We start from the raw sequence: 22075 nt of genomic DNA on the forward strand, positions 1-22075 counted from the left end.
AGAAGGGTTGGTGAGTGCATCCTCGCTTGCCAGTTTGTTGCAGTCTGGAGGCAAGGCGTTTTGTATATGGCTCACCTCAGTGTTAATTTATGGGCTAACCTTCTGATTAGAAAAGATGCGGCTTTATCTAGGATGGAGAGATCAGTTGCCCCTGAGTCCTTGCTGCCATTGAGAAATGGGGATCTGTTGGAGTCTCAATTTTTGTTTCCTCGGACTGATCTGGAAGATGTGATAGATCGGCGCCGGGCTGACAGCCTAGGTCAGAGGACCAATGTCCTTTTTGCTCTTGTTCCTTTAAGCCAAGAAGGGGTCCAAGGGGCAGAGGTAAAGGGGGCCATCGGTAGGTTAGGCACCTCTCCCTCTCCTGTGCCATGGGTTGGGGGGTGCCTGGCGGGCCACTGGGCCAAGTGGCAGAGTTATGGAGTGGAGAAGTGGGTGGTAGATGTCTTTCGGGTGGGGTACCTACTGCCATTGGACAAGCCGCAGCTCAAGAACACATCCCTCCAGATTCTCTGAAGTTCTTGCTCTTCGGGAGGAAATGCAGAAGATGCTGGACAAGGATACGATAGAGGAAGTAGTGCGTCCGTCTCCGGGGTTTTACAGTCACATCATCTTGGTAGCCCAAGGCATCAGGAGGTTGGAGACCTGTGATCGACATATCCACCTTGAATTACTTCATCAAGAAGACACTGTTCAAGATGGAGACCCCACGTACAGTGTTGGCAGCTGTGAGGGAAGGCGATTTCATGCTGTCGATAGACTTAAGGGACACATACTTCCAGATCACTATTCATATGACATCCAGGAAGTTCCTTTGCTTCTCTCTCGGGGACAAGGTCTTCGAGTTCAAAGTCCTGTGCTTTGGGCTGACAATAGCCCCTCGAGTGTTCACAAAGGTCTTCTCTCTTGTATCAAGTTGGGCCCATGCTCAGGGGATCCGTTTGCTGAGGTACCTTGACGATTGGTTGGTCTTGGCAGTTTCCAGGAAAAAGCTGCTGTAGGTATCGTCTATTTTGGTTCTGTCTGGAGCTGGGCATCGTAGTCAACCAGGAAAAGTCAAACCTCGTACCCAATCAAAGGATTCTCTGCCTGGGCATAGTCATCAATATGACAGTTACAAGAGTTTTCCGTCAGACCAGAGATTGGAGAAGTTGCAAGTGGTGGCGCGCGACCTCCTGTTGGAACCACATCAGTCAGCTCATCAATGGCAGGTTCTTCTGGGAGTTTTGTCTTCCCTGGAGGAGCTGCTCCCTCATGGGCATTTTCATTTTCGGTCTGTACAATGGAAACTGGGGGGAATTCTGGTCTCCGACAGGGACTCACTCCTATTAAAAGGTTTCCTCTGTCACTGGAAGTGAGAGAAGACCTTCGTTGGTGGTTGAACGACCGAAATCTTTTGAAAGGTGTCCCTCTGCATTCTCTCCCACCGGACTTCCTTCTGTTTTCTGACGCCTTCCTCGCAGGTTGGGGGGGCTCATTTAGGTGACCTCATTGCCTCAGGCGTTTGAGTTTGGAGGACAAACAGCAACATATCAATGTCTTGGAGTTGAAGGCACCCTTCCTGGGTCTGAAGGAGTTTCAGGAGAAGGTAGAGGGTCATTCTGTCGTTCTCATGTTGGACAACACCATGGTGGTAGCCTATGTGAACAAACGGGGAGGCCTGGTTTCATGTCAACTTCACGCCTTGATCGTCAAGGTTCACCAGTGGGCAGTCGGCACTTTGGTAGAGCTCTCAGCCAGGTATATCGCAGACAAATGGAATGTGGTTGTAGACAAACTCGGTCATCGGGATCAGATCCTAGGCACAGAGTGGTCCCTTCATCAAGTGGTAGCAGACAAACTTTTCCAGGTTTGGGGGAGATCCATGCTGGACCTTTTTGCTACCTGGTTGAACAAGAAACTGGAGATATTCTGTTCAGTGGTTCCAGATCCTTTAGCGTTAGTGGAGGACGCATTCCAACATCCCTGGGACAACCTGGAGGTGTATACCTTCCCTCCTTTTTGTTTGATCCGTCAAGTTCTGAACAGGCTGGTGAATTCACAGGGTCTCAGGATGACTTTGGTAGCCCCTCCGTGGCCTCAGGTGGAATGGTTTCCAGATCTACTGTCATTGTTGTCGGAGATTCCGAGGGAAATTCCCCCTTGGCGGCCTCTCCTGGTGTCAGTCACATGCAGAAGAAAGGTTCCACCAGTCAGTAGAATCCCTGTCTCTTCATGGTTGGAGACTATCAAGTATCTCCTCCGAGTGAGAGGCTTTTCTCAGAGAACAGCAGGGCATATGTCCAGCAGTCTCAGGAAGTTGACCTCTGTGGTTTACCAAGGCCAATGTGCGATCTACTGTGATTGGTCTCATAAATGGGGCTTTTCTCCACTCGCAACCTCTATTCAGCGAATAGCAGACTTTTTAACCTTCCTCAGAGACGAGAAACGTTTGTCTGTTTCTTCCATTAGAGGCCACAGGGCAGCCCTGAGTTTATTGTTACGCTATAGAGGTATCGACATCTTGTCCTGGGAACTTTCCTAGCTAGTTAAGGGGTTTGAGCAATCAAGTTCTCCTAGATCGCTCAAGCCTCCGACGTGGTATGTTTCCCCTGGTTTCTCAAGAGCTTCACTAAGGGGTCCATATGAGCCTTTGTCACTCATCTGACAAGATCTTGATGCTCAAGACAGTTTTTCCTTCTGGCCTTGGCATCTTCGAAGAGGGTAGGTGAGCTCCACGGTCTGAGTTATGATGTGAAGCACACCAGGGGTTGGGGGTCGGTGTCCTTCAAATTTGTCCCAGAATTCGTGGCCAAGACCCAATATTCCTCTGTGCACGATGACAGGTTCAATTCTTTTTCCATTCCAACACTGAATGACTGTGGGTTGTGATGCTCAATTGCTTTTATTGTGCCCTGTCCGGGCCCTGCGTTGCTATCTAAAAGGACACGGCACCTTAGACCAGGGTGCCGCAGACTTTTTGTTAGCATAGGATGTACTAAGAAAGAGGTGTCTAAGAATACTACCTCTTTTTGGATACGGGAAGCCATCAGACAGGCATACTTGGCTCTTGATGATTCCGTCACCACGTCTGTGCAGGCTAGAGCGCATGACATTAGGGGTATTGATCTCTCTGTGGCTTTCAAAAAGAACTTGGCTGTACATAGAGTGCTGAGCGCTGGTACTTGGTTACGCCAGTCCACGTTCACCTCTTTTTATCTTAAGGATGTTGCCCACAGATCTACAGACATTTTTCCCTGGGTCCTGTGATGGCTGCCCAACAGATTGTGTAGCTCATAGTTGCCCTTAACAGGGCACTTTTGTATCTTACCTAAGGTGATTGTGTGGATGAGAAAATGAGTGAGTTGGCTGGTCTCCTTCTTTCTCTTGTACCTTTCCTTCTTCCTTCGGGCAGATTAAGGAATAGACATGTCATTTGCTGGACTGGTCTGATACAGGTGAGTAAGGTAGTCATGATACTGATAGTGTGGGGGGTCACTTAATATACAAATATAAAAACCCTCTATTTGGTAGCATATGCTCACTTCCTTGGCAAAGGAGGAGTTGGGAGTGATAACAAAACCTTGGTGTATTGGTTTGCTATTGGACAGTCAAAGTTTCTCTTTGGTTCCCTATACAATGATTCTCCATATATCATATATATCATTGTACATCACTCAGTGTCTGAGTGGTTAAATATCAGTTTATCTAGCTTCTCAACGGGCTTCAGCCCCTCTCCAGAAGTTATTTCTTCTGGAGCTGAACTAGTAGGTAGACCCCCACCTGGTTTAGGATGTCTAGTACCTCCCTCCAAGTATGAGTCTGTCCTATTGTTAAGACCGAAGGTTTGTTTGCGTATGAACAAATGACAAATTTTCTAAGACAATTTGTATTTTTCATAGCTACAAACCTGAGGTCTTAACATTATACTGCCCACCTTTAGCTGCCCTTCTGTTTGTTAAGACATCCTGAGTTGGGAAAGACTGACGTGGTGGCGTAGGTGCATGGTCTTTGACCACTCTTCACCCGATATCCGACGCGTTGCCAGATCTAACAAAAAAGATTCCTTGCTTTCATCTGCGTTTTAACCGGATCCAGCTAGGCACTAGAAATTATCCTATTGTTAAGACTTCAGGTTTGTAGCTATGAAATGTACAAATTGTCTTATAAAAATTTGTCATATTATGGAGAATCGCCTACCTAACTTGCCAACTCATGTGGAAAAAAAAAAACTGTTCAAGTGAAAGTTTATAGCTAGTATAATTGATAGGTAAGAATTTAAACAGTAGATTTTATTAGAAAGATATTTACTAGTTTAATTTCATCTTTAGTGCCAAGTATTGACTTGAATTTCTTTTTTGCAGATGCAACTGAGACTGCCTTTGCTTTTGGCAAACATTTTGAGGAAGAAATATCATTTCATAACCATGTGTACTGCATAAGCCTTGTGGAACAGTCTGGGAAGGAGAAAGTTATTGCCGATGCCTACCTCAACAATATCTTAACCTTTGATTCTGAAAACCTTACTTTTGTAACTTTTGATTTCCATGAATACTGGTAAAGTGTCTTTGATATGAAAATTAAAGAAGTTTTAGGTTATGACAATGCAACAGGGATTGGGTTGATATACTGCGACTTTTTTAAAGCGTGTATGTACCAGTTTCAACAGTTAGGATCCTTCAAGTATGTTGAACTGTTGTCTTTGCTCTTAATTGCTTTGTTATGCATATTGAAACATAACTACACTTTAGTTTTATGTAAGTAACTTTCCTAGTAGTAATTACATAGCTAAAGTTTCACATGTTTGGCTGTTAATATTTTGAAATTTGTGGGTTGCTCTAATTGTTTTGGGTGGGTGACAAGAGCCCCTCCCACTTTCGGGGTACAGAGAAGAACAACACAGCAAAGAGTGCAATTTGTTTCTGTTGGCTGACGACTGTACATCCGTTGTTGGCAGAAGCTTAAAATTCTGAAATTTATACTTTGCTGGTTGTTTCTCATCGACTTGGCGAAGTATTTTAGTATTGTTAGCCTTTTTGGCAAATTTATAGTGTTAGGTGTCTTTATACACATTTAGATTGAATTATGATGTTTTTTCACAATTTTGACTAATTTTTTTACATTTCATTATGTCAAACTACTTTTCATTGATTTAGATGTTACAGCAAAGGCTGCAATACAAGACATCTGAAAGAATCTTACAATTCTCATTCAACTTGTACAGGTTCTAGGGGACAGGTATGTTCTGTTGATCTCAGGTGTAATGAAGGTGTTGACTGGACAGATTAGAAATGGATTACTTTACAATCTCATTTAAACAAATTGGCTAGAGACAAAGTTAGGAAAGTGACTGCTAGGTCAGAGACTAGTAAGTCTATAGCTAGCCAGGAATCTTATGTTCACAGTCGCTTAACTGTCCCACCTTCTCATTTGCCTTGTTCACACTCCCTGTCGTAACCCCATTGCCAACTTCGAATGGAAATTTGTTAAAGTCGTAATGGACAAAATGAGTGCTTCTGAGTGCCTGAAAGCTTATACATAGTGCTAGTGAAATGGTAGATCAGGTATTAGTGGAGGTGGCAGCTGTTTGTCCCCCTCCCCAATGCTTCTTGGCAAAGGTCACTGGCATACTCCCCTAAACTGGAAGCCTAAGGGAGGTCAGAGGGATCTGCCCACGGGCAGCCATCCTATCAGTTCACCCTGTTGGTGAATCCCAGGCTGCAACCAAGAGCCATTAGAAAAAAAAGTCTCTTAGTGGATATTCACGCTTTGTTGTTGAATTCAGAGGGGTCAAGTTCCAGACAAGTCGCACCTGCTCAAGAGGTATGCAGAGGTAGATACACACACCCCCTCAGTACCTTGCAAGAAGCCCAGAGAGCCCCTCCCTTCTTGCAGTCACTGGGATAGTCCAGATCATTTTTCGTCAGATCATCCTTAGCTCTTTTTCTTGTGCGTGGCCAGCTCCTGCGAAGGCACCCTGCTCCCAGCTGTCAGAAGCTCCTTTAAAAGTAGAGTGCTTAGTAACTCCCGAGCCCCAGCAACTCCTCGGCTCTTTTTGGCGCCCGAGTGCCCGGCAGCAGCAGAGTGCCATAAGTGAACATTCTCTAGCACCCAAACACCCTTCTGCGCCCCACATTTTATCAATGATAGTCCGATTCAACTATTTTTTATTTCTTCCAGGACTCCTGCTGTTCAACTTCAGACGCTCTCAACGACTGTCACATGCATAGACCCTATCCAGAATAAGCTGGACTGTATCCTGATCTTACTCAAGAAAGCTCCCTTGGCCCCCCCAAGTTTCATCACCTGTGTCGTCATCACCAGTTTCTTCAGAGGATGAAGAGGTAGTCAATCAAGGAGCTCCCACCTATGCATATGATTCTTTGTTGAAGTTCCTGCTATTGACTTTTCCCAAGATAGCTTTCTCTGGTTACCGCTTTTCCAGCTTCTACTATTTTGATGGATCCTCATACCTTAGGCTCCACAAGGTTACCCGAGATGGTTTTGTCTTCTTCAGCAAAGAAGGCCTTTCATGAAATGGAAGGCTGCCTAGCAGAAAAAAGGGAACAAGGCAGAGCAGCTTTCAGTTTTCTTTCTTCTAGATTATCTAGGAGGAGATACCTATTGCATGCTACAGGTGAGGCTCCCTTTCTGGGTGTTTCTGCCTCCGTGCAAGGGGCTTCTCTGAACTTGTAAATTTGAAAAACCTCTTCAAGGTGTTTCAGGTTATGAGCTTTCTAGATTGGGAGATTGGTGCCTTGGATTCTTCAGTTTTACCCAAGGATTATGCCTCAGATTGGCTCAGTACTCTCTTGTATTGACCAGGGAATCAGGGATGGCTCCCTCGAGTTAGCTTCACTTTATACCATGGGTTTTGTTAAGAAAAGAGAGCTTTGGTACTCATTTACTTCAAAAGTGGTCACATCTCAGCGATCAGCTCTTAACTCTTCACCCCTTGATTGCCACCATTTGTTCCCCAGGCTTCATTTCTTGGTGTAGCCTCCAACCTAAGGATAGGAAGGGACTCTTAAGGTTCGAACTCGGAAAAAATTTGTAACCAAATGCTAAGTCCTTCACAAATGTGTTCTGATAGGTCCTTAGTATTACCAAAAAACAACCCCTAATGTCTGGGGCCCCTAGCAAAATTTGTAGGAGGCAAAAAAAAAAAACCCTGAAATTGTAATGTCCAGGGCCTCTACCAAATTTTTATGGGGCACAAACCCCCCATCACAATTTTTTACACTTTCACATGGTACATATTCCTAAACTATGCATTTTATCAAATTAAAGTAGATGAAATTACCTTGCTAATGATATATAAGGATGTATACTTTGCTTTGTTAGTATAGTATGCCCCCCTAAAACTTTTGCTAGGGGTCCCAGACTTTAAGATTTTTTTTTTTTTTTTTTTTTTTTTTGGTAATACTAGGGAAATATCAGAACACAGTGGTGAAGGACTTATTTGATTACAAATGTTTTCCCAGATCAGCCAGTTCTGATGCTGAAGTTCCCTTACTAAGAAGAGCACACAAGATTTTTTACTGCAGTCCTCTAGGTGCCCTAGGGAGACGGTTCCTTCAATTAGGACAACACCTCTTCAAGTACAGCCCTATTGAGGCGGTAGGCAAATGCCCTTTCTAGATCACAATCTAGTACCCAATTCCCTTCGCACTCCACTAAGAAGTCAGCTTCTAGGTTGTCCACCCAAAAATGGACAGACTGTCCTCCGTATTTAAGTTGGAGCCAATCTCCTTCTTTTCTAGGAGTATTGGGAAGAGAAGAGAGCAGAGCCTTGGTTAATAAATGTTCTATAAGGAAGGTTATGTTCCCCCCTTCACTAAGAAGCTTCCTTTAACTAGCATGCCTGTTGCATTACAGCTTATTCGATGGCCTCAGAGAGGTTTGCTGCTCTCTCAGAAGTAGTTTTGGCCCTTATCAGGAAGGGGGCAATAGAGGCAGTAGAGGATATGTATTCTCTAGGATTCTATAATCGACTGTTTGTAGTTTCAAAGGCCTCAGGAGCCTGGATACCCTTGCTAGATGTTAGTGCTCTGAATGTCTTCGTTCAGAAGACAAAATTCAAGATGGAAACAAATCAAACTGTCCTTCCATCCATTTGCCAGGGAGATTGAAGGCAGGGTTTCCCAGTTTGGAGCCTTATGTTTCGACCTCACGACAGGTCCACAGGTTTTCACCAGAATTCTGGCTCCCCTCTCAAAGTGGCTACATCTCATGGGACTCAGAATATCCTCCTACCTAGATAGATGATTGGCTTCTTTGAGTCCAGTTGGAACAGAAATGTATGGAAGACATTCAGAGAACCCTTCTCCTTGCTCAAGAGCTGGGTCTTCTCATCAACCTAAAGAAATCCCAACTGGTTCCTGCTCAGAGGATTCTTTATTTGGGAATTCGGATAGATTCCCAGTTTTCTGGTTTCTCCGTCCGTGAAATGAATAGTCGTGTCTGAAGACAGAGAGAGAATTTTTAGCTCTCGAATCCTGCTTAGCAAATAGATGGATGAGCCTCATAGGGACTTTTATCTATAGTAGAGTAATTTGTAACCCTAGGCAGGTTACACATGAGACCTCTGCAGTATTTTCTAAAGGCCAGTGGGTACAGAAAAAAAATCTCATCGGATTTGCTCATCTTTCTGATCATCCCTGAAATAAAGTACTTAGTATTATGATGGAATTAAGAAGGAATACTGATGGAGGGAAAGTCACTCCACTCAATGAGCCCCAAACCTAGACTTCTCAGATGCATTACATTTAGGTTGGAGGCTCTCCTTGGGGGCAAAGAAGTATTTTGGACTTGGTCTTAGGAGCAAAAAGTGTGGCTCATAAATGTAAAAGATTTGATGGCAATTCATCTAGATCTCCAATTCTTCGCCAAAGAAGTTTTCGACAAGACAGTGGCAGTCCACTCAGACAGCATGACTGTCCTGTCTTACATAAGAGAGCAAGGGGGAACCCACTCTTTCTCCCTATGCGAAGTAGCAAAAAATCTTCTCTGGGCAGCCAAGAACCAAACAAAATTAGCAATAAGGTTTATACAAAGGAAGCTAACTTTTCTATCAGACAAATTGAGCTGCCAGATACAAGGCCTACCTACAGAGTTGACGTTAGATCCCCTTTTCTGCTTAGACCTTTGGAAACTTGGAAGAAATCAGTATTAGACCTTTTCACAACATGCAAAAACCATCGACTCCTGTTGTTCTGCTCGCATTCCCAGACCCTCAAACATGGATAACGGATGCATTGTTGCAAGATAGGTCAGACAAAGAACTTTATGATTTTCATCCCCGAAATATAGTGAGACAAGTAATAAATAAGTTTTGCTTTCACAGAATTACTACTTCAAAAACCACAGCTTCTCAAGCGGTTCCATCAGGGATTGTGTACTCTGGCCCTGACAGGCTACAAACTCTCAGAAAGAATGGCTTTTCAAAATCAGCTTCAGAAGCTATTGCCAAGTGCCAAAGACAATCTGTAGACAAAGTTTATTAGGCTAAGTGGGCCTTCTTCCGATCGTGATGTAAAAGATATCTCCTCTACTAATACCTCTATAGCGGAGATAGGAGGTTTTCTGTTATATCTTACAAAGTCCAGAAGGTTAACGATTTCAACTATTAAGGGATACAGAGCCATGTTAAGCTCGATATTCAAACAGGGGTAAGGATTTGTCTTCTGACCAAGATTTATCAGATCTCATTAAATCCTTTGGTACCACCAAGCAGAAACAAACTTCTTTCGTATCTTGGAATTTAGACATAGTTCTTAAATGGCTATCAAGTTCACAGTTGGAATACAGGCATTCTATCACCTTAAGAGATTTAACCAGAAAGACACTTTTCTAGTTGCCTTGGTGACAGCAAAATGAGTTAACAAAATACATGCTTTAAACAGGAAAGTTGGTTTTTCCCAGGGAATTGCAGGATGTTCATTTTCATTGGAATTCTTAGCAAAGAATGAAACTCCCTTTCAACCATGGCCTCATTCTTTTATCATCAAGAATCTGTCTACTATTTTGGGCCCAGAAGAAGAAAGAACTTACTCTATGCCCTGTGAGAGCACTTACGTATTACCCTCACAGAACAGTGGGAATTCGTCTACCCTTGAACAGTCTGTGGTGTTCGGCTAAGAACCCTTCATCTCCTCTCTCGAAGAATACCTGGCGTTCTTCCTTAGAGATCTCATCTCGGAAGCTCATTCCTAAGTAGGAGATGAGTTTTTCCTATTTGTAAAGTGAAAGCCCTGAAATAAGGGCAATCGCAACTACTTTGGCATTCAAACGTAATTTATCCCTCTTGTCTATTTTACAAGTGACTTTCTGGAAGTGTGAATCAGTTTTCCTTTTAAATTATCTACACGATATAGAGACTGTTTACAGCAGTTAGTGTGGTGTTGGGGGAGGAAGAGTAGGGAGCAATTCTGTCTGCATATCTTCTCTTCACCTTGACAGTAGGATGTTGAGTCGTAGGGGAGCCTGGAAGTATTGATTACTTGGAGTACCATCCAGTCTTGTTTGCTTTTAATGGCTGGTAATGGTGATTTTATTCGTTTATTGGGTAAAGGAGATAGAGTTTTTAATTTGGTTGGTTGTGGTACGGCATCATGGACAGAAGCAAATTTGTGTTCTTTGCTGGCCATCAGAATCATCCTTTGCTGCAAATTCCCCGCTAAAGTAGTAGGCGCTCCACGGCTATACTGCCACGCCTCTTTTTTGAGCGCTGAACCAGAGCCAGTATTTACCTGCAGAGCTTTCTTATCAGGTAAGGAAACAACAAACATTGCATCAATGTTAGCAATCTTTTCTACTTTTAAGTTCATTACCATGCTTAATGTTTTAGGGTAGATATCTCCATACATCTCGCCTCCTATCAATATGGGAATCAGCTATGTAATTACTGGGCAGGTTATACATATAAATATGATCTTTTTACAATAAAATGAGGTTTTATATATACTACTTACCCAATGATTACATGATTGGAGCCCACCCTTCTCCCCTCACATGGACGGAAAAGCATAAATAAATTGAGCTCTTTGCTGTGTTGTTCCTCTCTCTACCCTGAAAGTGGGCGGGACCCTTGTCACCTACCCAAAACAATTAGCACGACCCACGAATTTCAGAATTTTGACTGCCGAATGAGTGAAACTTTAGCTATGTGATTAGTTCTGGGTAAGTATGTATAAAATCTCATTTTATTATAAAAATATTTTATTTTTATGTACTAGTACCACCACTTTTGTTTTATTTTCAGCCGAGGAATGCGTTATGAACATGTGTCTTTCCTAATTGAAGGTTTAGAAGATATTATATCCAAGATGCTGTACTGCTGGGTTGACAAAGAAGGGACGATATGTCGTCAGAATGGTATTTTTCGTGTCAATTGCATTGACTGCCTTGATCGTACTAATGTTGTACAGGTGAGATATATTTAGATCATTTCTGTAAATAAGCATTTATGTTAATTGGTGTGAAGCTGGAGGCTAGAATTATGTAGTCATCTTTGTAAGCTGTTTATTTCTTTGTTGTACTTACTAGCATATTACCAGTATCAACCTATTCTGTAGCAACAAAGGGCCTTTGATAATATCAAATACAGTAGTACCTCGAGATATGAAATTAATCCGTTCCGAGGCGCCTTTCGTATCATGAGGTTTTCGTATCTTGGACCACATTTTACATGGAAAATGGCTAATCCGTTCCAAGCCCTCCAAAAACGCCCCAGTAAATTTCATAATAAAGCTAAATTGACCTATAAATAATGAAATACTTTAACAATTTGGACCATTCTATACCTAAATTAATGCAAAATAACCTGTAAATAAAGTGTATATTAGTGTACATGGTAAAAAGAAATATACTGTACGTAAAATGTGGAAGCTTACTTTTCGAGTGAGGCTATCTCCGAAAGTGGCGGCAGAGGAGGAGGAGGACAAACGGCAGATAACGTACGTACGTACGTACAGTTAACTTTACGAAAACATAAAAAATTTAAGGAAAACTATAAAACTAAAATTTACGAAACACAAACAAAACTGTAACACTTAACTTAACTACAAATAACTAAAAATTAAATTTTTTTCTCTTTTTTTAATTTTTAACTTCTTTTTTTTTTTTTTTTTTTTTTTTTATTTTTTTTTTTTTTTTTTTTTTTTTTTTTTTTTTTTTTTTTTTTTTACTTTAACGTAGGTTTTTTTTTCTCTCTTTTTTTTTTTATACAGAATTTCAGCTTCATCACCACTTTCAACATTCTGTTTATCACTTGGTCCTTCCTTTTTGCTTTCAACTTTCTTTTTTTCATCACTTGGTTCTTCCTTTTTGCTTTCAACTTTGTTTTTTATCACTTGGTTCTTCCTTTTTGCTTACTCCTGCTAATGCTGAAGGCCTCTTTAAAAGATAACTATCCAAGGAAGATTGCTTCTGCCTACTTTTCACAATGTTCCTGAAACGACTCAGGCAAACGTCATTTCAACTTTCTTGGGACCCATGACTACGTTATCTTGTACGTAATTTACGTATAAGTTACACAATAAAGTTTTCGCACAACACGATAATAGTACTGCAACGAAATCACTAACAAATTTACGTTACTAAACGAAATTGTTGGACCGAATGAATGCCGCGTGCGTACGATAAAGATGTTGGTACGAAGAGGCTGAGATAGGCACGCCACCTCGTACGTATAAGATGCATGATGGAGGGATGCTGTCCAATAGGAGAGAAGGATCTCATGGCGGTGACTAGCATCAGGAACCAATGGGAGAGCAGGAGGATGGTGGCGAGTCTATTAGTACTAAGATGGCGGCGTGCGGCGCAAAATTGTTATCCGGGCGAATCTCGGACTTTCAGAAACCTTTTGTATCTTGAAAACTTTTCGTATGTAGAGCCGTTAAATTTTTTGCATTGGCTTTCGTATCTCGAGTTTTTCGTAAGTTGAAGTACGAAGCTGGTATGCGATTGAGTGTGATCACAAAGGAATACGGCCATAATCCGTCGACGATAGGCACCATCCATAAACAGAAGGATGCCATCAAAGCAGCTACACCGTCGAAGGGCATCACTATTTTGTCCAGCAAGAGGACCCACGTGCACGACGAGATGGAACGGCTGCTCCTCGTCTGGATAAAAGACAGAAATCGCTGGCGATATAGTAACGGAGACAGCAATCACCCACAAGACCAGCGCTATTTTCGGCGATTTGATTGCGCAAGTGGAAGACGACGGAGGGGAAGGGACTTCAACGCCAACCCCAGAGTTCAAGGCTTCGCATGGCTGGTTCGAGAAATTCCGTAAATGGACTAGCATCCATTCGGTGGTGCGTCATGGGGAGGCTGCCAGCTCGGATACGAAAGCGGCCGAAGCATTTAAGAAAACTTTCGACAAGATGATGACCAAGGAAGGCTACAGTTCTCAGCAGGTTTTCAACTGTGATGAGACTGGCCTTTTTTGGAAAAAAATGCCTCGTCAGACGTACATCACGGAGAAAGAGAAGAAGCTACCCAGGCATAAGCCTATGAAAGACAGGCTTACGCTCGCACTTTGTTCGAACGCCAGTGGGGATTGCAAGGTGAAGCCCCTACTGGTGTATCATTCTGAGACTCCTCGAGCCTTCAAGGCCCACAAAGTGTTGAAGGAGAAGCTTCCAGTGATGTGGAGGGCTAATGCAAAAGCCTGGGTAACGAGGCTTTTGTTCACGGAGTGGGTAAATCTGTGTTTCGGCCCGACAGTGAAGAAATTTTTGGAAGAGATGCGCCTCCCCCTGAAATGTCTGCTGGTGTTGGACAATGCCCCTCCCCACCCTCCTGACCTTGAGGAAGATATCCTAGCGGAGTATTCCTTCGTTAAGATTCTTTTTCTTCCGCCCAACACCACCCCTCTCCTCCAGCCCACGGACCAGCAAGTGATAGCGAACTTTAAGAAGCTGTACACGAAACATCTTTTCAAGAGATGTTTCGACATCACCGATACCACAAACCTCACCTTGCGTCAATTTTGGAAGGAGCATTTCGACATCGTCATTTGTATCAGACTCATCGACCAAGCTTGGCATTAGGTTTCGAGGCGAACCTTGAATTCCTCGTGGAGGAAACTCTGGCCAGATGCCATATCCGCCCGAGACTTCGAGGGATTCGACGAGTGCGAAGCTGGTGCTGCAGAGTCCGAAACAGTTGGCGATCCCGAAACTGTTTCCCAACCAGATCTTGACGAGATCGTTGAACTCGGCAAGTCCATGGGGCTGGTCGTCGACGAGGACGACATCAACGACCTTCTCGAGGAGCACTAAGAGGAGCTTACGACGGATGACGTGAAGGAGTTGGAGGCCATGCAACATAACATCGTTCAAGAGGAGTTCTCTAGCAGCGGCGAGGAAGAGGAGGAGGACCCTATGACAACGGCAGAAATTAAGGATGTTCTAGCCGCTTTTCATAAAGTACAATCGTTTATCGAAAAAAGACACCCCGAAAAGGCTCACACAGGTCGTATGCTTGTGCAGTTCGATGAAGTTTGCCTGAGTCATTTCAGGAACATTGTGAAAAGTAGGCAGAAGCAATCTTCCTTGGATCATTATTTTTTAAAGAGGCCTCCAGCATTAGCAGGAGTAAGCAAAAAGGAAGAACCAAGTGATAAAAAACAGAAAGTTGAAAGCAAAAAGAAAGAACCAAGTGATGAAAAAAAGAAAGTTGAAAGCAAAAAGGAAGAACCAAGTGATAAACAGAACGTTGAAAGTGGTGATGAAGTTGAAATTCTGTAAAAAAAAAAAAAAAAAAAAAAAAAAAAAAAAAAAGCCTACGTAAAAGTAAAAAAAAAAAAAAAAAAAAAGTTAAAAATTAAAAAAAGAAAAAAAAAATTTAATTTTTAGTTTTTTGTAAAGTTAAGTGTTACAGTTTTGTTAATGTGTTTAGTAAATTTTAGTTTTATAGTTTTCCTTAAATTTTGTGTGTGTTTTTGTAAAGTTAAGTGTATGTACATATGTACGTTATCTGCCGTTTGTCCTCCTCCTCCTCTGCCGCTACTTTCGGAGATAGCCTCACTCGAAAGGTAAGCTTCCACATTTTACGTACAGTATATTTCTTGTTACCATGTAAACTTTATTTGCAGGTTATTTTGCATTTTGTTATTAATTTAGGTATTGAATGGTCCAAATTGTTGTAGTATTTCATTGTTTATAGGTCAATTTAACTTTAGTATTATGAAATTTACTGGGGTGTTTTTGGAGGGCTTGGAACGGATTAGCCATTTTACATTTAAAATGTGGTCCAAGATACGAAAACCTCATGATACGAAAGGCGCCTCGGAACGGATTAATTTCGTATCTCGAGGTACTACTGTATTTGTTAAAATGGGCCTGGAATGACTACATGTGTCATCACCTATTTGGAAATAATTTCTTGGTTAAAGACAGAAGGTTGAACATAATATTTATTATTTGTGACAGATTGATGTTTCTTTTTTTAAAGATACTCTTCTACAGAAGAGTATCTGTAGAAGAGGAGTGTGGCTGGATTTCTGTCATTTAATGAGAATTCCTAAGGTTTCACCCATGGAAATAGTCTACTGAGGATGTAGAAAACTGGTCTTGATTCATTCATACAGGTATCTTTGGGTACAATTTCTTGTGTATGTGTGCTCTTACTGCAATGAGAAGCATAACCCTAATTAATGCTGGGGGTTCTATAGAAAGGCTGAAACATACTAACCAGAACTGGAGTAGACTCTTTCAGAACAAAATTAAGGAAATTATGAGAAGACAGAAAAGAAAATAATTAGCAACAGTTATACTGAATTTTGACTAAAGTTAGGAAGATTATCTTTCTGATTGACTGAAGGATGGGGAAGAGTACTCCTATTCTTAGTTGTGCAAGATTAATTAAATGCAAGAACTCAGGTTAGTGACTCTTCATGGGGAAGTTACTGTAGCATGGTTCTGATGGTCTTTAAGAGGAAACATGCTAATTTTGTAGGATGCTTGTTAAAACTATTGGTAGAGATGAAATGGTTGTGGCTTTTCACAAAGGGCAGTCTGTAACAAAATTGTAGGACTTGAACTGCCCTGGGATTTACTGACAATATCAGGACATGAGCAAGGATGCTCTTAAAGGGCTTGAGAGAAAAGTGAATTAAAGGAAGTATTTCATTTTCATGGATTGTGTTGAGATGATCATTGGTGATGTTGGCATCTCACTCCCCATGATAATGATTACTTTGGTAAAATAATGTTTAAGATTTGTCCTTCCAGATTTGATCTTCAGGATCTTTATGGTCCTGGTAGGATTAAGAGGTTAAATTTTTCCAGAACAGGCCTCTCTCATCACAACTGAATACTTGGAGAACAGAACCCTCAGCATCTATATAGTAGTCCATAACAAGTACTAATAGTTTTTAGCAGCATCTTTGTCAGAACTGGCTGCCTCCCCATGCCTTACCACACTGTGTTTGCTACTTTGCCAATTAAATTTCTCAAACTACCTATGACTGGCTTTGAACACTAGAGCACTAGTACTTGTATCAGCAGTTGTTCAAGGTTTTATTTTTTCTCCAAGCGATCAACTTGCAATTTTTTCCTTTTCACAAGTGATGACCTCAGAAATGCTGTCACCAACTAAATGTTTCCCATTTATCCAAATTAGCAATTTTCAACCTCATCAATTGTCCATGACCCTTTTTATTTTCAACAGTTTCACTTTTTGAGCAACACTTAGTAAGTTACTGTAAAAATGACATTTTTATGATAAAATTTTATATTTACTTATCAAGTAACTACATGATCGGAGCCCACCCTCCTCCCCTCTCATGGACATAGGGCACAAATGAATTGAGCTCTTCAGCCGTGTTGTACTTATTCATCGTGAAAGGTGGCTGGGCCAGTTACCTACACCAAAAAAAACAAAGAATCGTTACTGTGAATTTGAAATTTAAGCTGCTGCGAAAGTTAGAAACTTAGTGATTAGTTACTTGGTAAATATATATAAAATCTTATCATAAAAATGTCATTTGTAATAGAATATAGCAAAATACAGTACAAAACAACACCTACGTACTTAGAGTTGAGTCAGCAGACAAGTGCACATACATACCTAAAAGCAGTGTGCACAATACTCTTGTCACATATTCCTACCTTTATTATTGCACATGATCACATACTACTAAGCTAACACGGGAGTGCCATGTATTCTATGCTATACTTAGCAAGTTTTGTTACTTCACTCCAGAAGTAGCAAAACCCCTGAACTCAACATTAGGTTGAGGTACCAGTGCATTTAGGTACGTATACAGTTATACATAAAAGTTTTATTCATTTTTCTAGCCATTCAGCTGTATTTCTTAAAGATATTTTGTGGTTAGGATAGAAAAATAAAGTCATTGTATCTTTTCCCATTTCAGACAGCCATTGCAAAGTCAGTCCTTGAAAATCAATTTGTGAAGCTTGGTATGATACCTCCGGAACATCCTCTCCCTCCAGCATGTCGCTCAATCCTGCAGATCATGTGGGCCAATAACGGTGACACGATTAGCAAGCAGTATGCAGGGACCTCTGCTCTGAAGGTTGGTTCTGAATGCTTTGTGTTTTTTGAATATAATTTTTGTATTCCAAACATTGTGAGCTTGGATACAAGAGACTTAATTTTCCTTTTATTCTGTTCTTGTAATTTGCAAGAATTTTAATGTTCAAGAAGGGTCAGATATGTCAACCACATTCTTATGAGGCAAATCTGTCTTTGGAAGTATGTAAAACACAAACAATAAACACCAAAATATGTGAGCCTCACTTGAAAATTTAAATATCAGTGTTGGGTGGCAGTGCTGCAGAACAAGAGCATTTAGGGAACAACCGACTTGCTCATGTAATAGAGATATTAGTTATATGATTACAGTAGTATAAAATCTTAGCCTATATAACAACAACAACAACAACAATAACAATAATAATAATAATAATATAATAAATAATTGTTGTTATTGTTATTGTTAGTTGTTTATTTATTATTATTATTATTATTATTGTTAGTTATTTTTTTTTTTTTTTTTATTTTTTTTTTTGTTTTTTTTTTTTTTTTTTTTTTTTTTTTTTTTTTTTTTTTTTTTTGCTCTATCACAGTCCTCCAATTCGACTGGGTGGTATTTATAGTGTGGGGTTCCAGGGGTTGCATTCCTGCCTCCTTAGGAAGTCCATCACTTTTCTTACTATGTGTGCCGTTTCTAGGATCACACTCTTCTGCATGAGGCCCGGAGCTACTTCAGCCTCTAGTTTTTTCCAGATTCCTTTTCAGGGATCTTGGGATCGTGCCTAGTGCTCCTATGATTATGGGTACGATTTCCACTGGCATATCCCATATCCTTCTTATTTCTATTTTCAGTATCTTGATACTTATCCATTTTTTCCCTCTCTTTCTCTTCAACACTCTGGTGTCCCATGGTATTGCGACATCAATGAGTGATACTTTTTCTTCTTGACTTTGTCAATCAACGTCACGTCTGGTCTGTTTGCACGTATCACCCTATCCGTTCTGATACCATAGTCCCAGAGGATCTTTGCCTGATCGTTTTCTATCACTCCTTCAAGGTTGGTGCTCCGTACCACTTATTATTGCAAGGTAGCTGGTGTTTTCTTGCACAGGCTCCAGTGGAGGGCTTTTGCCACAGATCATGCATCTTTTTGTACTGGTTCTGTGCAAGTGCCGGGCATTCACTTGCTATGTGGTTTATGGTTTCATTTTTCGTATTGCACTTCCTACATATGGGAGATGTTATTTTCCGTCTATCATACTTTGAACATATCTGGTTCTTAGGGCCTGATCTTGTGCCGTTGTTATCATTCCTTCAGTTTCCTTCTTTAGCTCTCCCCTCTGTAGCCATTGCCAATTGTCATCGCTGGCTAGTTCTTTAGTCTGTCTCATGTATTGTCCTTGCATTGGTTTGTTGTGCCAGTCCTCTGTTCTTTCTGTCTTTCTCCTGTCTCTGTATATTTCTGGGTCTTCGTCTACTTTTATTAGTCCTTCTTCCCATGCACTCTTTAGCCACTCGTCTTCACTGGTTTTCGATATTGCCCCAGTGCTCTGTTTTCGATGTTGACGCAGGTCCTCTATACTTAGTTAGTCCTCTCCCTCCTTCCTTTCGTGTTATGATAGTCTGTCCGTATTTGCTCTTGGGTGTAGTGCTTTGTGTATTGTCATATGTTTCCTGGTTTTTCTGATCTATGCTGCGGAGTTCTGCCTTCATCCATTCCACTATTCCTGCGCTGTATCTGATTACTGCACTGCCCATGTGTTTATGGCTTTTATCATACTTTCCGGCGTTGAGTTTTGACTTGAGTATCGCCTTGAGTCTCTGCATATATTCTTTCCTGATCGTGTCCTTCATCTCTTGGTGTTTTATATCTCCTCCTTCCATTATTCCCAGGTATTTGTATCCTGTCTCGTCTATGTGTTTGATGTTGCTCCCATCTGGTAGCTTTATCCTTCAGTTCTCGTTACTTGCCTTTTTGTATGTTGACTAAGGTGGATTTTTCTATTCCAAACTCCATCCTGATGTCCCCAGATACAATCCTTACAGTCTGGATTAGGGTATCTATTTCCTTGATGCTCTTACCATACAGCTTGATGTCGTCCATGAACATCAGATGTTGATTTTGTTGCCTCTTTTCTTGAGTTTGGTACCCGGCATCCATCTTCTGTAGTACTTTTGTTCATGGGAATCATGGCTACTACGAAGAGTAGTGGGGACAGTGAGTCACCCTGGAAGATCCCTCCCTGATATTAACCTCTGCTAGTCTTATTCCAGAGCTTGTAAGTATTGTATTCCAGTTGCGCATTGTATTTTGAGGACGCTGATGGTATTTTCCTCTGCCCCATACATTTTCAGGCATTCTATTAGCCATGTGTGTGGTATCATGTCGAAGGCTTTCTTATAGTCTATCCATGCCATGCTTAGGTTGGTTTTCCTTCTCCTACTGTTATTATTACCATTTTGTCTATCAGGAGCTGGTCTTTTGTGCCCCCTACACTTCCTTCTGCAGCCTTTCTGTTGGTGGGGATGGTGTTTGTCTCCTCTAGGTAGTTGTATAGCCTTTCACTGATGATACCTGTTAGTAACTTCCACATTATGGTAGGCAGGTGATAGGCCTGTAGTTACTGGCTATATTTCCCTTACTCTTGTCTTTTTGTACTAAGGATGTTCTTCCTGTGGTCATCCATTTGGGTGCTTGGTGATTTGAGATACAATGTTGGAGTTGTTCTGCTATTCGTGGGTGTAGGGCCTTGAAGTTTTTGAGCCAGTATCCATGGACTTCATCGGGACCTGGGGCTTTCCAGTTTGGCATTTTCTTTAGTTTGGTGTCTGACTGTGTCTGTCGTGATGTCTGTGAATCTTTGTTTTATCTCCTGTTTCTTCTTCCTAGACTTCCTGAGCCATGTTGCATGTTTGTGTTGTGTGATACCGGATTGCTCCATATGTTTTCAGAGTCTCTTACTTGGTTCGGCTTCAGGAATTTCTGGGTGGTTGTCTTCCCCTCTTAGTTGGCTGTATAGTCCCTTTTCTGGTTGGTTCCGAATTGTTTGTTCTGTTGGTATCCCTTATTCCTGTTCATGTACCGTTGGATCTTGTGTGCTTTGGCCTTAAGCCTCTGTTTTACATCTTCTATTGTGTTGTTTAGTCCCTCTCTTGTACTTTGTATTTCTCGTTGAGTTGCCTTCCTCCCTGTTGTTTTCTTGCTTCTTAGCCTTTTTTCTGCCATCTCTTTCAGTTTACTCAAGTCAGATCTCATCACCATGATTTGCTTTTCCAGGCGCCTTTCCAAGGACGGTTTTGCTGTTTTGGTTTCTGTTGGTTTGTGACGGTGGTGTTGGTGTTCGAATCCCCATCAGTTCTGCTACTAATCTTGCTCCTGCATATGTCAAGTTATTTTTGTTTCTGTGATACTGGTGGTGTGTATTAGGCCCATTATTTCATTGACCTCACTTGTTTTCTCCCTTAATTTCTTGGTGTTGTAGGCTTTCATGGAGGGGATCTTTGTTTCTCTCTGTAATATAATAATATAATAACAATAATAATAATAGATAATAATAATATAAAAATAATAATAATAATAATAATAATTATTATTAATTATTAATTATTACATTTATTATTATTATTATTATTATTATATATTATTATTATTAGTTATTTATTTTTATTTATTTTTATTATTATTTTATATTATTTATTTATTTTTATTTAATTATTTTATTATTATTCTATTATTATTATTTAATTTTATTATTATTTATTATTTATTATTTTATTAATTATTATTAGTTATAGTATTGTTATTGTTATATTGTTTATTGATTGTTATTGTTGTTTGTTGTTGTTTGTTGTTGTTGTTGTTGTGTTGTTGTTGTTGTTGTTGTTGTTGTTGTTGTTGTTGTTGTTGTTGAGGACTTGGAGTTTACAAAATCGAAAAATAAAGAGCACTGCGGGCAATATCTGAAAAACCTGTTTGAACGACGAAGTGGCTAAAGAGTGCAATGGGACGGAACGGACTAATAAAAGTAGACGAAGACCCAGAAATATACAGAGACAGGAGAAAGACAGACAGAAACAGAGGACTGGCACAACAAACCAATGCAAGGACAATACATGAGACAGACTAAAGAACTAGCCAGCGATGACAATTGGCAAAATGGCTACAGAGGGGAGAGCTAAAGAAGAAACTGAAGGAATGATAACAGCGGCACAAGATCAGGCCCTAAGAACCAGATATGTTCAAAGAACGATAGACGGAAATAACATCTCTCCCATATGTAGGAAGTGCAATACGAAAAATGAAACCATAAACCACATAGCAGCGAATGCCCCGCACTTGCACAGAAACAGTACAAAAGAGGCATGATTCAGTGGCAAAAGCCCTCCACTGGAGCCTGTGCCAGAAACATCAGCTACCTTGCAGTAATAAGTGGTACGAGCACCAACCTGAAGGAGTGATAGAAAACGATCAGGCAAAGATCCTCTGGGACTATGGTATCAGAACGGATAGGGTGATACGTGCAAATAGACAAAGTCAAGAAGAAAGTATCACTCACTGATGTCGCAATACCATGGGACACCA

General features: G+C 41.0%; 1 protein-coding gene across 1 annotated transcript in view; it reads left to right on the forward strand.

Moving 5' to 3' along the window:
- The first annotated feature begins 1668 nt into the window (after positions 1-1668).
- The window catches only part of LOC135207366 (phosphatidylinositide phosphatase SAC2-like), a 163861-nt gene continuing 143454 nt past the window's right edge, over positions 1669-22075 (forward strand). The window contains exons 1-4 of the mRNA XM_064239095.1: positions 1669-2191; positions 4344-4536; positions 11243-11408; positions 17371-17532. Of these exons, the coding sequence (XP_064095165.1) occupies positions 1669-2191; positions 4344-4536; positions 11243-11408; positions 17371-17532 (1044 nt within the window). The remainder of the gene's footprint in view (positions 2192-4343; positions 4537-11242; positions 11409-17370; positions 17533-22075) is intronic.

This window comes from Macrobrachium nipponense, chromosome 32 (assembly GCF_015104395.2).
Source record: "Macrobrachium nipponense isolate FS-2020 chromosome 32, ASM1510439v2, whole genome shotgun sequence".
NCBI lineage: Eukaryota > Metazoa > Arthropoda > Malacostraca > Decapoda > Palaemonidae > Macrobrachium > Macrobrachium nipponense.